Raw genomic sequence first — 15,860 nt, 5'->3', positions numbered from 1 at the left:
ATCACTCCTGCCCTCGAGAGAAAATGTCACTGGAACATCTGGAGCCCCTCCCATCTGTGCCCCAGGTGTGTGTAAGCTCGTGCACATGCTCGTGCACACCGGCCTATGTGTGCTTTGCACATGGTTTGCTTTCCTAACTCCCCTGCACAGTGTGGGTTGGAGACGTGAAGCTACAGGGACCTCATTTCCAGGCCCTACTTGGCCATGTAGTTGCCATGTGACCTTAAGCAAGTGATTTAGCCCTTTAAGCCCCCGGGATGATAACAGAGCCTAGTTAGGTTGTTAGAATGAAGTAGGATAACGTGTATCTGGGAACGTGCCCTGTAAAGTGGTAAATGCTGTGCAATTAGAAGGTTTAGAAATCGTGCTCTTTTGTCACTCTCCAGAGTGGTTTTCTCTTCCTTGTCAACCTCAGTGGAGCTGCCCATTGGTGGATCTGCTCGTCAGCGAAAGAAATGATATAAGATCCCCGAGTAAAGCCAGAGAATTTCTGGGACCTCTTGCCCACCCTCACACCCCAGCCCTGCAGTTTCAGTTCCTCCCCATCTGCACATTGGCAGGTGACTAGAGTAGGTACCAGGTCTGGACGGGAATGAGGCTCACTCCTTGAAAATGCTCATAGTCCCGCTGATGGAGAGAGAACCAGTCGTCAGGGCCATTGGACATCGTGACAAGTGCTTAGCTATAAAGAGGGAATCTCTCTTTGCTACAAGGAGACAATGGTGGCTGCTTGTCCAGCCTAGGGGACTGTCAGGAAAGGCCCTTTAGAGAAGATGACATCCGAACTGGGTCGTCTCGCAAAGTCAAACAAAATTCACTAGGGAGAGAAGGAAAGGAAGTATATCCCGGGCAGAGAAATGACATGCTGAGACACTGAACCAGGTAGCTTTAAGAAAGAAAAAAAACCCAAAGTAATAATGACCGAAACAAAGTAAGAATTTGTTTCTCCCATGTAAAAGAAGCCTGGATGTGGCTTCACAGTATTAGAGGCCACTCTTCACGTTCTATTCTCTTCAACCTAAAACTCTACCTCATGGTCTAAGAAGGTTGCCCAGGCTCCAGCCATTATATACTTGTCCCAGAAGAGCACATCTCTTCCCTTTAATACTTCTCAGAAGTTAAGTGTGGCACTCCGCTTAGATCCCACTGATCAGATTTCATTCATATGACTAGTTTTAGCTGCAAGGGAACCTCAGAAATGCCTTTATTTCAGGTAACCACATGCCAGCTAAAAACAGGGTACTGAGGAAGGAAAGTGGAATACATACAGGATAATAATAATAATAATCATGGAATAATACAGAATACTTAGCAATCTCTGCCACAAACCTGAAAGAGGAAGCAGTACAGGTCCCACAGATTATACAGCAGCTTGTAGGGGGTATCTTGGGTGGGGGAAGGGAGACAAGACTAAAGAGAGAGGCAGGATTGAGTCACGGTAGGTTTGTTAGTCAGATTCAGGAATTTAGATTTGATCCCGAAAGCAAGTGAAAACACTTACAGGATTTTAAGTAGAGGAGTAATGTGATTAGACTTCCAAGGTGAATCAGAGAGGTGGGGGGCCCGTGGAGAAACCACAAGGGTCAGTTCTGTTCCCTTCCTCCTGCACCTTCACTTCCTCTCTTTTTTCCTCCCCTCTGCCTCACTACCTCTTGGCTCCGTTCCTCTCCCTGCCTCAGGCCGGCTGGTGGCCCTGCAGGGGTCCATCAGCAATACGGGGGGACCAGCCAGGCTCAGTGGGAGCAGCCAGGCAGTGCATGGGGTCACCCTGGGACTCTGGTTCTGGAAGTCCCAGCTTGTGCTTGGATCTCTCCAGCAACAGAAAACAAGCTTCCTCTCGCGTGCCGATGTTGACTGATGGGTACTGGCCTCCTGGAGCACCGGCCTAAGAGTGATGTTGAGGCCAAGTCCTAGCTCAACAGAAAGAAAGAGGGGCTATGACTGATTAGTGATGCCTGCGCGGTTGCTGGATCTGGGACCCATGCCCACTCGCCACGTATTTCGCCTTCCTTATTTCTCTAATGATGGTTCTCGGGTGCTGGGTGATTTTCGGTCATTCTGGAAGATGGCTGTTCTGTTTCACACAGAGGGAGGTGGGTGTGGTCTGAGGAGAGGTGCGGGAGCTCCAGGACATCATGTCCCCTCTGGAGGACAAGCCTCTGTAGCCCACGGTCAGTAGGGGCAGCTGCCAGGTAAGCTTCGGTCAGGTTCGGCTAGTCTGAGCGAAGACAAAGGCTGAGTGGTCTGTGTTGTCCGGAGGGGCGTGGCCTGGTGGTAGAAAGCAGAGTGAAGAGAGCCCAAGTGCTCGGGAGGGGAAGGAGTTTGCCATAAGCCGGATGACTGAGGAGAGCGGGCCTTGGCCGTGGGGAACGGGCTGCTTCCTAAAGCGGCTCACACCCAACCTTGTCGCTTCTGTCTGGTTTAGGACGTTTCGTCAAGTGTTCAGAAATGCCCGTGGCTGCCCCATCAAAGGCCTAGGATCGTGCCTCGATTGGTAGCCTGGGCCAGTGCGGGGAGCAAGTGCTCCCTTCTGTCCACCCCTTCCTTCTGACCCCACTGGGGAGAGGTGATAACCTGCACTTGCAATCCTGCCTTGGTCTCTGCCGAGTTCAGGTTTTTCTGGCCTGTTTTTCAAGGGGAAAGAGCAAGGCCCTCCTCCCCCGGCCTCTGCCACCTTGTTGGGGGAGGCAGCTCCTGGCTTGCTGTGCTGGAATTGTAGAACCAGAGGCTCGGAGGACCCCTCACCTGGGTGTCCATTTAAACCTCAGCGCTGTTCTCCCACTGACCTGCGGCAGGGCCTGTCTCTTCACACCTCTGCCCCAGCAAGTCTCTCGTGCCCCCAGCAAGGGAACCCTGGTGGACCCCCGATCTGGTGGGTCCCCAGGCTCCGCCAGCACTGCCTGGCTCGTGGCTTCCCGTTGGGTTCCAGAACGGGGCCCACCCAGTGAGCCACGGCTGGCTCCTCGCTGCTGGGAGTCGATCTTGAAACGCTAAGACGAGATGATTGGCCGCCCAGGTACGCGGACATAACCTCGGACCCGCGCACCCGGGCACCCGCAGTTCTGTAGACAAACGCTCCCTTGTCAAGAAGGCCCCTCCAGGGGCGCCTGGGTGGCGCAGTCGGTTAAGCGTCCGACTTCAGCAGGTCACGATCTCGCAGTCCGTGAGGTCGAGCCCCGCGTCGGGCTCTGGGCTGATGGCTCAGAGCCTGGAGCCTGTTTCGGATTCTGTGTCTTCCTCTCTCTCTGCCCCTCCCCCGTTCATGCTCTGTTTCTCTTTGTCCCAAAAATAAATAAATGTTGAAAAAAAAAAAAAAAAAAAGAAGGCCCCTCCTGACACAGCAGCCCGCGCACGTCTGTTCATCACCCACCCCGATCTGCACAGCCCTGCGGCCCTCACGCGTCGCCTCCAGGGATTCCCCCCTTCCCAGCCTGGATCCCCGGGCCGATCTTAAATCACAAGCCAGCACCTCCTGCACCACGTGGCCCTTACCCTCTTGTTTGACAGTGGAAGCCAGGCGTAGTCAGGAAGGCCTGTCTGCTGCTCTGAAAGACGGAGAGGTCAAGTGCCAGCGCACACCCCAAATCCTGGCATGAGGGCCGTCGGGGCCGTGTGTGGGCCTCCGCCCTCCGCATGGAGAACCGGTTGCTGACGCTATTCCCAGATGAAAGCAGAGCGCAGTGCCTAATAGGCACTTAATAAATGTTTGCAGAAATGAATTGGAGCGATCTGAATTGACAGGAATTGCGGGTTTCACTTTCGATCAGCTTTCCATGCCTCTTGACGCTCTTCTGCATAAATGAAGGGAAATGCAACTACTCGAGCGCTGAGCTCCCCATGCAAAAGCCCGGAGCGCTGTGCTCATTCCAGGCCTGCTGGGAGAGTAAGGCCTCCTCTCGGCCTCAGTTTCCCCATCTGTCAAATGGGTCTCTTGATCCTTGCCCTGCTCCCTTTCCTCGAAAGTTGCTAAGAGGGGCACTGGGATCGGGCATGATCTAGCGCTTGGGAAGAGGGTAGGGTCATATCCAAGGAGGGGACCCTGCCAGAGGCTGGGGCAGCGTGAGGGAGGCTGCGGATGTGGCTTCAGACCTCCTCCTCCCGGGGGTTGAGCGCCATGCCTATCTGATGCCATCTACCCCCGATGGCCATCCTCGCTCGCCTCTCCTGCCTCCTGGAGTACCTGTACCACCAGGCTCACAAAGTCCCCGGTCAGCCTGTCAGCAGGACAATAGTCACCTTTCTTCAGGCCCTTTGGTTTTAATTTCTATCAGCTAAAGCATGTGAAACCCTGCCACTTAAATTTCTCTCAGCTAAAGCATGTGTAAAGCCTGCAAAAGAACAACAAAGTATTTTATTTAATGTGTACTTTTGAGAGAGAGAGACAGAGCATGAGCAGGGGAGGGGCAGAGAGAGAGAGAGGGAGTCACAGAACCCGAAGCAGGCTCCAGGCTCTGAGCTGTCAGCACAGACCCCAATGCAGGGCTCAAACTCCCATGACCTGAGCTGAAGTCGGACACTTAACTGGCTGAGCCACCCAGGTGCCCGCACAAAAAAAAATATTGAGTGTGAAATTATTGGCAGGTGGCAGTGCCTGGCCTGAGGGATGGACAGTGCATGTCCTCCCGAGGACAACCAAGGACAGACCAGAAGGCAGAGGTGTGGCCCCCATGCCCTCCTCCTCCCCAGGCCGAAGAAATGGAGGAGAGCCCTGCCCAGAGACGTTTCCCCAGAATGCGGGTCAACCTGGATCCCCTGCCCCTGAGGGATCCCAGCCCATGCGGTCACTACCTCTCCTCCCTGTGCCTTCAGGTGTGAGGGCAGGACATGAGCACATTTTCTGCAGTGTTCTGGAGAGGGTCATCAGAGCCTGCCCCGGGCTGGGTCCTCTCCGGGCACAGGGATGTTAAGCAAGCGAGCAAGGAGGGCCAAGCCTGGAGGACATCCCACATGGGGCCAGGTGTGTTCCAGTGCAGTCTGACCAGTGTGCAGGGGACGTGAGTACAGGGGACGGAGTCCTTGGCTTGGCTTGGGAGGCTCTCAGGAAGGGGTGATATCTGAACTGCGTTTTGAAGTCAAATAGAATTTCAGCAGGCAGCTGAGGGAAGGGTTTTCCACATCCAGCAGGTGTAAAGGCACCAACGCATCATATGCGTTCCTTCCTTGCATTCCTGCCTCTGTTCATTCTGTGGGCCCCGTCTGGGTCGAGGCTGTGCCATTACCTGGCCAGGCCCGCTGGACAAAAGACTTTGTCATTGGGAAGCTGATGCCACTTCTCCCCAGACCCAGGGAATGAATTTGAGGGCCAGGGATGCCGTCCCCGCCCTTGTCTTAGGAGGCTGTTCCCGGTCAAGGCCTTTGTGGGTACCGTTGAACCCACCTAGTGGGCCCGGGCACACTAGGGCTGGCTGCTTCTGAGGAGAACACAGCCTGCTAACACCTCCCGCTCCCCCCCCCCTCCGCCCCTCCGCCCCTCCACCCGCTGCCCTGCTCTGAGCCTCAGCAGGTGTCTCGCTGGCCCCAGGGCAGCCCTGGTTTTCCAGCCTCGCAGCTCTCTTAACGGTACATGTTTGAGGCCGCTCCAGGCTTTCTTCCTCTGACCTCTGATACCAGTCTTGAACAGGCTAGGGTTCAGGCAGGGCTAGGAGCAGCCCTTCCCCAGCCCCCTTGCGCCTATCCGCCCCTCCTCCACCTACCCATCTTTTGCGTATTCATCACATAGCTCTTAAGCACATGTCAAGTCACAGGCCCTGCCCTAGATGCCTGGGACGTGGTGGTGAACCAGAGAGACGTGCTGTTGCCTCTGTACGGCACTTGTTGGGGGCAGAGAAGCGAGCAGGGTTCCAGTCAGATGGAATGACCCAGAGAGGCTCTTCTGGCCCGCCCTTCCTAGAGGAGCTGGGAGGGGCCGGACAAGCCCGAGGGCAAGAGGGCAGCCAGTCCGGCTGATAACACGGGCACCAGAGCTCCGGGATCCACGTCCACACCTGTGGTCACCACGTCGCTGGGCCCCGTCCCTCCCTGAGCCCCTGCGAGCCCTTTGCCTCCTGCCGTCACATTACCCCACCAAAGTTCACGCTCACGCTTCGGATAAAACACCCCTTTATCACTCACGAGCAAATTATAAATGTTATCTATGAAAGCCCTTTGGATGTGAAATGTCATGTAAATTAATAGGATTTTAGAACAGGAAGGCTCCAGAGGGAGTTCTCAGCTCCGCTACTGTTATTACCTTGGGCAATAATAATAAAAATAGAAATAAAAGTTATTATTCCGCTTGCTGATGGCTTGCCACATGCTGGAGGATGGTGCTGAGCACCCAGTGCCATCATCTCCCTGAATTTCCCAGCAGGCCCTGCACGGAGGCACCGTTAGCCTCCTTGACAGCAGAGCAGAAGGGACCCGGGACGGCAGTTAGGAAACTTTTCTTGGGTCACAACCGGTGAGTGTGGGAGATGGGACTTTGCCACCTTGCTTTGATCACTCCGCACGGTTTCCTTTAAGCTCTCCGACCCCGGAGCCCTTCCTCTGTTAAATGGGGCCGGTGATGTCTTCCTGGCAGGGGGCGGGGGTCAGGCTCATTGGGATGATCCCGGGTCCTCTAGGAAGGGCCCGGCCAGGGGAGACTTTCTGGGGTCTTGGCCGTGGAAAGTGCTACAGTGGTAGCCGCCGTTTTGCCATTGGTGTTCCGCTTACTTTCTCATCATTTAGACCAGACTCTCTCACGTATCGGCGAGGAAACAGGCGGAGGGAAGGTTCTGCCATTCGCTCTTGCGGGTTGGGCTGGGATGCAGTGGTAGGCCATACTGATTGTTAAAAATGTGACATATTTCTGTACCTGTTGGTAAATAACAGCTGCCCAGAGCCCCCCGGAGTGCCTCCCTCACCACCCTGGCTTTCCCCCAAGACTCCCTGACCGTCCATGGTCCACCCGTCAGTGATGCCAGATGCAGCGGTGCTCTGCCAGTTGATGGCAGAAAGTCTCATATCTCAGGAGACCAAAAAGTGGGGGGCGGGGGGGGGGTGTCTACATTTTGCATCCGGGGGGGGGGCAGGGGGAGTTGAGATCACAGATGTTAGTGCTCTCACTGAGCAACTGATGGTGCCAGGATGGGGACCTGGGGTCTTCCAGCCCAAAGTCTTGGGGTGCTCAAGGCTTGAGTGTTTCCTGCCCTGGTCCAGAGAGGTGGGTGCCATCGGCGTGGGTGTTTGGAACCGTGCTGTGGCAGAGCCATTGCAAAGGCCCATATAGAATGAAGCTGGAGGCGGAGGGTGGGGGAAGGTAGACGTGGTAAGGAGGCCCATAGAGACTCCAGGCCATTTAGATTTAAATGGATCAGTGAGAGACCCTGTGGGGAGGAAGCAGGATTTTTTGGCTCCGCATCTGAAATTTGGGGAACAAGAAGAAGTGTGAAAAGCCATCTGAATAGCCAGCTCTAGAAGGACCAATAGTGAGACCAGTGGTTTGTCCTGACACCCACTGGGGGTAGGTGGGGGAGCATCTCCTAAGCAGAAATTGCAGTGTTTACAAGGAGTGGGGGGAGAGAGAACTCTCCCTCGTGAAAGGAGAAACTCAGAATAGTTGCCGATGTGTCCTTAGAGGCCACGGTCCGGAATCCCTTCACCTGAAGATCTTGGTCTTGGTCTGAGAGAGACAGGCAGGTGTTCCTTCTGTGGCAAGTGGGGAGCCCTGGGTTATCCAGGACCACAAGCTGCTGGCACAGAGCAGCGAGGGCTGCTTTCGGCATGAACTCCCTGCGGCCATCCTTGCTCTTGAGGTCTCGCCAGAGCGTAAGCGTGATGTTGAACAGAGTGTCCTCGTACGGCCAGGAACCAGAGCACGTGGAATGTGTCAGCCACTCTGGATGCAGGCCTCTGACCAGCGCTTCTGATTGCTGCCCGCCTCTTCGAGCAGAATTTGGGGTAGCCACACCCAGGGCTTGAGCTCAGCTAGGAGGAGACCCGAAAGGGGACACAGGGCCTGGCTGAAGACTGGACGGGTCCATGAGAGATCCCTCCCTTCTCCCTGGCAGAGTGAGCCTTTATCTAAGGCCGTGCTTATTATCGGCCAGTTTCCTCACCTTCCCAGGGAGCTGGTTTGTGTGCAGCGTGGTCCCACAGATGGAGCCCCGCCCCCCGTTCTTGTCAGAGGCTAGTGACTGTAGGCTCCATGAGGGCAGAGAACACGTGAGTTTCGTTCACTGCTGTGATCCCAGTGCTTAGAACGGTTTCCGGCATGTAATAGGTGCTCAGTAAGTATTTACGGAGAGCCTAAGCGTCTGGAGACTGGGAGGGCTCTAACATAGCTCCCTGCAGAAGTTCAGGGTGAGTGAGGGTACTGCGGGCCCCAGCTCTCTGTTGGAGGGTAGGAGGGCCCAGGAAGAAGGATGCTGGGCCAAAGTCCCCACGTAGAGCTCTCAGCTTCCTGGCTCCCAGCAAGGAAGCAGCGCCTAAAGTATGTTCTCAGTTCTCCTCCCACAGTCCTCCACCCCACACTCCAGGCTGGGAGCTTGGTTGAGACTAGGGCCCATTATCAGTCACCAAGGAGATCAGAAGCCACAAAGCTCCACGGGGGGGGGGAGGGGAGGGGGCAGGCCTCGCCCCACTGCTGGTTCTCAGGGGCACGAGGACGGCGGGCTGTCTGCTTTGCCCGCTGAGCGCCTCTGATTTAGAAGGAATCCGCAAGCACACTACCTTTCCCTTCTGGCCGGGCGCCCCGGGTCTGTGCTTGCCTCTTCTGGGAATTTTCACGTCGTTTCCAAAGGATGCTCCCTGACTTCAGTTTTTATGCTTCCCCGAACCCTTTCATCCAAACAGAGGCTCTCTGACAACCAGACCATAAAACCTCGTAAAGGTTTGATGTGCAGCGTTCCTCCCCTTCATCCGCATTGAAACATCTAAAGAGAAAATTAAGCGAGACAGCAGTCGCATTAAAAGTTATTTGGGACTATTTTCGTGCCACCCCTCTGCCGTAGTGCCAACGCCTTTGGGGCTCGACCCCAGAGCCTTTCACTTCCTTTAGGCCTGAGCCCAGGCCACACACCCTTCCCCTCCCTACACCCAGGCAGGCAGGCCTGGCCTTCTCATCAGCCCCTCTGCCTTCCTCTCCAGAGGGACCTTAGCCAGGTCCCAAATGACGGTCATTTTCCTGACTGAGGATGAGACCCCACACCGTCTCCAGCACCTCTGCCCCAGTAGGAGCTCCGCTCCTCTCCTGGCATGGGGGGTGGGGGTGTCTCCAGGAGAATGGCACTCTCGGTGTCCTTGGGGAAGGTCAGTCTCGCTCCTAAAAAGGTATGTGGAAATCAGATTCGTATTTTAAATGCCAGGAACTCGGGGTTTTGTTTTTTTCTGTTTTTCAATGGACACGTATCATAAGCTTTCTTCAAAGCAAAATTTTAGTTTGATCATGTAAATGTGTCCCTTTGGATATCAGTTGCCCCCTCTTTTTCAGACCCTCTGTTCCGATCTGAATTCCCAGAGTCGTCCTCCTCCAAAAGTACACCATCCACCCTTTTTCCATCCCTTTTCCACCCTCGCCCCCTCGCAGCCGCCACTCTGTCTCTCTCTCTCTCTGCACAAAGCTCTGGATTTCCTTTAAATGAACCAGCCCTGTCACTCACCAGACAGGCCTGCCCGGGAGGTGGGGAGGGCCCTGGGCCAGTCAGATGACAGATGGTTTTCTAAACTGTTTTAGGACGTGTTTCCGACATTCTGGGTGACAATTTCTTCTTTGGGTTGCTTATTTTTGAGTGTTTGGATTCTATGAAGCAACACTGGGTTTAGCCAGGAATGTTTGAACCATCTCTAGAAAATGCTGGTGGTTGGAGGTGCAGGACGTGCTGGGGAAGGGGTGGAGAGTGCTTTAAGCAAACACAGCATAGGGAAAATTCATTTCATGATGGACAATTCGGGATGGCTGTGTGCATCACAAGAGAGTGTTTCATGAAATCACAGCCTGTTGGAGCCATAAGGAAACTCCGAATTTTCTCATCTCTTTCTGTGAGTGGCACAGAGGCCCACTGACTCATCCAAGGTCACGGAAATAAGGAGTGACTGTGCCAGGACCATATCGCCGGCAATCCACACCCAGGCCGGCACCTTTTCGTACCGGGCAGGGGAGAGGATGCAAAGAAAGACGTGCATTCCCTGATACCCTGCGGCCGACAACAGCGGCCCCCTTTCAGTGTTTACTAAAAACCAAGGACACTCCAAGGCTTCCTCTAAATCAGGGATTGTCTGCCTCCCCCGTGCGTCAGGAGCCCCTGGAAGCCCCTGGAAGGCTAGAGACGTGGGTCACACCTGATTCTCCGTGTGTTGTGCAGGCTCCCACGGCCAGGCCAGAGCCCCACTGCTCTGAATGGAGGCCCCGCGGTGGGTCTCACAAGAGAGGGTCACAAGAGTTAGATTCATTGTATTGTCAGGAGGACCTTTCCTTCCACAAGAAAGTGGAGTGATGGACTGTGCAGATGTGCACCACAATTTAACTTTTGGAGTTTTGTTTGTTTTTGTTTTTTTTTTAATTTTAGAGAGCGTGAGCAGGGGAGAAGGGCAGGAGAGAGAGAGAGAGAGAGAGAGAGAGAGAGAAGATCTTAAGCAGTCTCCACGCAGAGCCGGATGTGAGGCTCGACCCCACAACCCTGGGATCATGGCCTGAGCTGAAATCAAGAGTCAGATGCTCTACCGACTGAGCCACCCAGGCACCCCTCACTTTTTGAAATTTTTGAAAGCCTTTAAACGGAAGGTTCTTGCCCTTGGCTGTATACTAGGATCACCTGGGAAGCACTTAAAGGTCCGCTGTCCAGGCTGTACCCCTAAACCAGATAAATCAGAATCTCCGGAGGTAGGGCCTGGGACTCAGTATTTGTTAAGGCTCCCCAGGTGGTCCAGTGGGCAACAGGGGTGAGGGTCCGCACGTGAGAGAGCAGGGTCCTCTCTCTCGGTGGCTGCAGTCCGGCACCTTCTGCTGGTTAATTCTGCTCCTGGCCCCCACTCCTGTGGGCATCTGAGTTAGCCACCCCTGGGGTGGAGGATCACGTGAGGAGAGGCCACTGAATGTTCAGGTGGCACTGCCTTGCGCTTGTAGTTTCCCCAGGGCAGTGACTCCCAGCCCTGGCTCTCATTCACTACTTCAGAGCATCCTTCCTGACCATCATCAGCTGCTGTTCCAGAACCTTCTCTGGGGCAGACTCTGGGCTAGGTCTTAAGTGGGACATGTGACTCAGTCCCCACCCTAGAAGAATTTGTCACCCAGCGAGAGAAATGGGGCATGCACGTAAAAATAACTGTGCTTAGGTAAGGCAGAACCCAGTAAGTGCCACAGAAGCAGTAAAAAGTCGGCGTGGCGTCACATAATTCTCAAAAAAAGTCAGAAGCGCCGTTCACTTCTAATTTGCCATAAAGTTTCTCACGGCTCTGAAACGTCCAGAAAAGCGTCTTGTTCACTGTCAGTGGGATGGCGACAGCTTTTACTTAGATGAGTTAGTAACCTCAGAGGTGTGTTCGCGCCAGCCCCAGGGCCACCGCTTTCCAGGTTCGTCATCCTCTTACATCAGAAGACAGGTCCATGCGGGGTCGGAGGTGAGGGAGCGTTACAGGCCATTCTGGTCTCCCCTCCTTGCAGTAGACACGAATTGATTACCTCGGGCCCAGAGAAGCGAAGCACCGTCCCAAGTTACAACAGCAAGGCAAGGCCGGGGTGGGGGGGGGGGGGGGGGGTAGAGGCGTTGACACCAAGCACCGTGATCCTTCTGTTACCCCGTTAGAGGGGCCGAGGAACTCCAGACTAGCAACCTTGGGTCTTTGGGTGTGACTGCCGTTAACTAAGGCGTGGCACTCGCCCAGCCCTGAGTTCCACCATTAACATTTTACTCTTCTGTACCAACGGGAGGAGCAGACCACATTCCTGATACCCAAGTTCACCCAGGTGGGCCGCCTAAGCTCGCAGGCCCTGAGATTTTATCAGCAAAACATTTTTCTCTTTTCTGCCTGATTCACTACTAAGAAGTGGGAAGTATTCAAGCAGGAGGGTCCCGGCTGCCCTCTTTGGCCCAGTCCTTGTTGTCAGAGCTGAACAGTAATGCATACTCTGATTTCGAACTAGGGAAGGTTAGCTCCACTGAAATGGCATTATGAAGCCGGGACAGTATGAAGAATTACAGGCGACCGTTATGGGGAAAGAATTCCAGCCTCCTGTGTGCATCTGACCATCTGACCATGTGGCTCGTCATGGAGAAAGTGGCAGAGCCCTCCGTGCGGTGGTGGGGGCGGGGGGGGGGGCAGTCTGCCTTAGAGGCAGGGCTGATGGCTGGACAGGCCTCAGCAACATGGCAGCTAACATTCATTTAAACTGACTCCCTGCAGGCATTCATCTGAACATTTTGTGTATGTTAATCCTGCACTGACATCATCGCCCCCTTTACAGATGGGGACATCAAGGCACAGAAGGGTTAAGCAACTTGCCCAAAGTCAAAGGTTGCCAAGAGGTTACGCTAGTAAATGGCTGAGTCAGGATTTGAATCCAAGACTTGTGCTAACCTGCCTCACAAGAAGCCTGGTTGCTCCCTTCGTGCATTGGCCAGGCAGGCTCTGCTGAGGAGGAAGCCCCTCCCCACATTCCCAGCAGCAGAGAAGGGATGGTCATCTCCCATTCTGGGTGGTGAGTGGGGTGCTAGGGCAGCCGTGGGCGCTCATGGGCCGGGGGCTGTGCCATATCTTTGCTTGGGCCTCGGCCCCCCCAAGAAACCTGAGCCCCGTCAGACCTGCTGCCTAATTCCCCAAGGTCTTACCCCAAGTACCCGCCACGGGAGCAGTTCTCTGCTTGACAGCCCAGAACTCCTCTCCCTTCAGAAATAAAATGAGAGGTTTCCCAGGCACATAGGCTGCCACAGGTGACCTCTGGCTCCTCAGGGCCTTGGGGGAAATGCTGAAAACAGGATCACAAGGCAAGTCTGCGAGGCCCTGCACCCCCAGCTCTTCCAAGCCCAGCCCAGGAGAGCTCATTCCCACCCGGGTCCGTGCTAGGGCCTCCTGGTCCTCAGGCGCATCTTGCTGTCCTAGAGCCCGGCTGTCCTCCACAGGGACAGCTTTAGGCCAGGGTCCCCATGCTTCTTTGGCCTCTGACAGCCCCTGGCTGGGGCAGCCCCATCCCAACACACACACACACACACACACACACACACACACACACCTTTTCTTAGATCCGTGTTTGCCCATCCCCCACAAGCCCAACCACAAGGAGAGCCTCTTGTCCCCCGCTCCCTGGTAATAGCATCAGGGACTTATCTGCCAGGTCATCTGAAGAATATATTCGGGGTGACCAGTGAGGCTGAACAGCTTAACAGGACAGGAGGGGGATGGCAGGGAGCTGGGGAAGTGGTCCGGGACAGATTCCCAAAGCGGCAGGGCTGGGTGGTGGGGCTGTGGCCCTGGGGTCCCAGGTGCCGTGTGGGGGTGGGGGTGCTGTGAGAGCTGCAGGCCTCTTCGGAGTGGGGGGCGGCCTGGGCAGCTCTCCTCCCCTGCCCCTCTTCTCACACCTGTCAGTCTGCCTACCCCGTTTGATGGTTGAGATTAAATTCCAGCCCTTAGCGGTGTCTGGTGCTCAGTCTCCAGCAGAAACCTTTATCTGAGATTAAGGATAATGGATTTCCTTTCTTGGATAAGTTTTTTTTTTCCTTCCTTTTTCTCTGAGACTTTTTTTTTTTTTTTTTTTGTCAAAAATGCGCTCGACTCCAGAAAATAGACCTTTTGTTAAATGTCTTTTTATTGACTAAACTCGCCTCCCCCAGTTCTGTCCCCCGCCCTTCCCCCCACCACACCTTTTCATGCTTCCGGGGAAACCTTCCGTTTCAAGTACGGGTGAGGAGTGCAAAAGAATAACTTGACCTTCCTTCTCTCCACGGCCGGCTTCCTTCTCCTTCAGGGTCCCCCGAGTCCTGCTGTGTGCCTGCAGCCAGGGCCTGGTGTGCGGAGGTTGGGATAGGGAGAAATAACTTGACCTCTTCCTTATTTTCCCTCAGCACTTTGCGCCACCACCCACGTTTCCAGAAATCTAGATCCTGCTTGGAAGAAATGGGGAGAGGACTTGGCGGGGGAGTCCCTTCGTTGGTCTCAGGTGGCAGGGGTCAGTGCCACCCTCTGTGGGCGGGGGTGGGGGGCAGCCTCCAGGCACACATGTGGTCTTCAGGGGAGCTGGGAGACCCATTCCAGCAGCCAGGGATGACCTCGTACCTTTATTTCACCTGGATCTTTCTTTTTCCCCCCTCAACAGCCCTATTACCATATTTAAATGCAAGTATGTCTTTTTTCATTGACGTTTTGAGTAGCTTAGCCTGACCTTTTTAGACTAGCTTGTTCCCTTTTGAACTTCTTTCCTCCCCAGTAGTTCCGTGTAGCTAGGACAATAGTCTTAGAGTTTAGTGGGCTTCTAGTTCGCTGTGTTTGGGGGACGGCTCTGTTTCTTTCCTTTCTTGCCTCCCCGGCTCCCCGCCCTCCGTGGTGCATGTGTCCCCGACTCTGTCCCGTAGCGATTCCATGTCTGGAAGCTGCTGTGGCTAAAGCAGAGCCGCTGTCGGGCTGTGTGTGGTTTGCTGCTGGCTCTTGGCGCATCATTTAAAACCACCACCATTGGCAATGGGTCTTGAAATCAGGCCTCCAAAAGTTGAAATGGGGCCTCCATAAGTCTGCCTGGATGGCAGAGGGTGTTTGTTTCATGTGTGCGTGAGTGTATCTGTGTGTGTCCCCGTGTGTGGCTGTGTGTGTCTGTGCTCATGGCCAAGAGAGGCCCAGGGGAGGGGCCTCACCCACCTCTTCCTTCCCCTGGGCCTTCTGCGGCCACACTGGGTCACCTCGTCCCTTCTCACCTTTAGTCCCATTCTGGGACACCCTTGCTGCCGGGGGTGTTACTAGATTGCACACACACCTTCACACGCTTATTGGAGTTCCCGAGGAGACCCTTCACTGCTGACTTGATCGGGACACAGAGCTCAGACAGAAGAGCCGGATCGAAATCCCCATAATGTGCCTCAGGAGGTTGAAATTGAGAGACAGAGCCGCAGGGCTCGCCCCATGTAGGTCCCTGCAGCCCCCGACTCCCTCCTACAGCTGCCTTCCTGTGTACACAGTCAGCTGGGACTCCCAGCACACCTGGCCCCCTGGCCTGCCAGCGTGAGCTAGTCCGGAACTAAGCCCAGCGGGCAGGCAGAGCCTTAGGAGAGCGGCTGGGTTCAGCGACCTCCTGGCCCAGCTGCCTGTTCTGTCAAGAGGCTGGGTCCCAACCACTCCCAGGATCCCCGGGCCATGCGTGGCCCTGCTCTGGACACACCCTGGGAGACTCCCCTCGATCGGTGCAGGGGGCAGCAGGGACCCCACCCCTCTCCCAAGAGAAGTTCCTCCCAATCCTCTCCAATTACTCCCGTGTTCCTTTTAGAACTGGTTTCTGGGGTGCCAACTGTGTAGGAATCAAAAACACCTAAAGGCGCTGTGCCTGCCAGAAGCCCGAGAGCCACTGACCCGGGTCCCTCCTGAGAGCTGTCCCGAGGAGATCCCTTTGCACTCCCGTCTTCGGGAAGGGGGGTGAGCGCGGCCTGTGAGCCCGGTCTGATGCAGGGCCCTTTCCGAGATCTCTCCTTTACTCCGGCTCCTCTCTCCCCGCCAGGCTTCCCGGCAGCGGCTTATGGACCAGTGGCGGCGGCGGCCGTGGCAGCGGCAAGAGGATCAGGTAGGGAGGTGTGTGGGACAGGCGCTCCCAGGCATGCCCCAGTGTGCGGGGGAAGGTAAAGGCCCTGTTGGATCTGTGTGGCTGCGTCTGTCCACTACTGTCACCACAGCCCGGAGGGTGGGGACAGGGGGGCGCGGGCCAGGCC

The 15,860-nt window shown here is 55.3% G+C and overlaps 1 protein-coding gene across 7 annotated transcripts in view; it reads left to right on the top strand.

The window, feature by feature from the left end:
- Positions 1 to 15,860, top strand: part of MSI2 (musashi RNA binding protein 2) — a 393,222-nt gene that overhangs the window by 346,636 nt on the left and 30,726 nt on the right. For 4 of the 7 annotated variants that reach the window (XM_043583975.1, XM_043583971.1, XM_043583969.1 and 1 more), the window contains exons 11-12: positions 14,267 to 14,290; positions 15,653 to 15,715. In XM_043583975.1, the coding sequence (XP_043439910.1) occupies positions 14,267 to 14,290; positions 15,653 to 15,715 (87 nt within the window). The remainder of the gene's footprint in view (positions 1 to 14,266; positions 14,291 to 15,652; positions 15,716 to 15,860) is intronic. The other 3 variants (XM_043583976.1, XM_043583972.1, XM_043583970.1) reach the window with 1 other exon arrangement.

The sequence above is a fragment of the Prionailurus bengalensis genome, chromosome E1, assembly GCF_016509475.1.
Source record: "Prionailurus bengalensis isolate Pbe53 chromosome E1, Fcat_Pben_1.1_paternal_pri, whole genome shotgun sequence".
NCBI classification, from domain to species: domain Eukaryota; kingdom Metazoa; phylum Chordata; class Mammalia; order Carnivora; family Felidae; genus Prionailurus; species Prionailurus bengalensis.
This window is presented reverse-complemented; position numbering and strand designations above follow the sequence as displayed.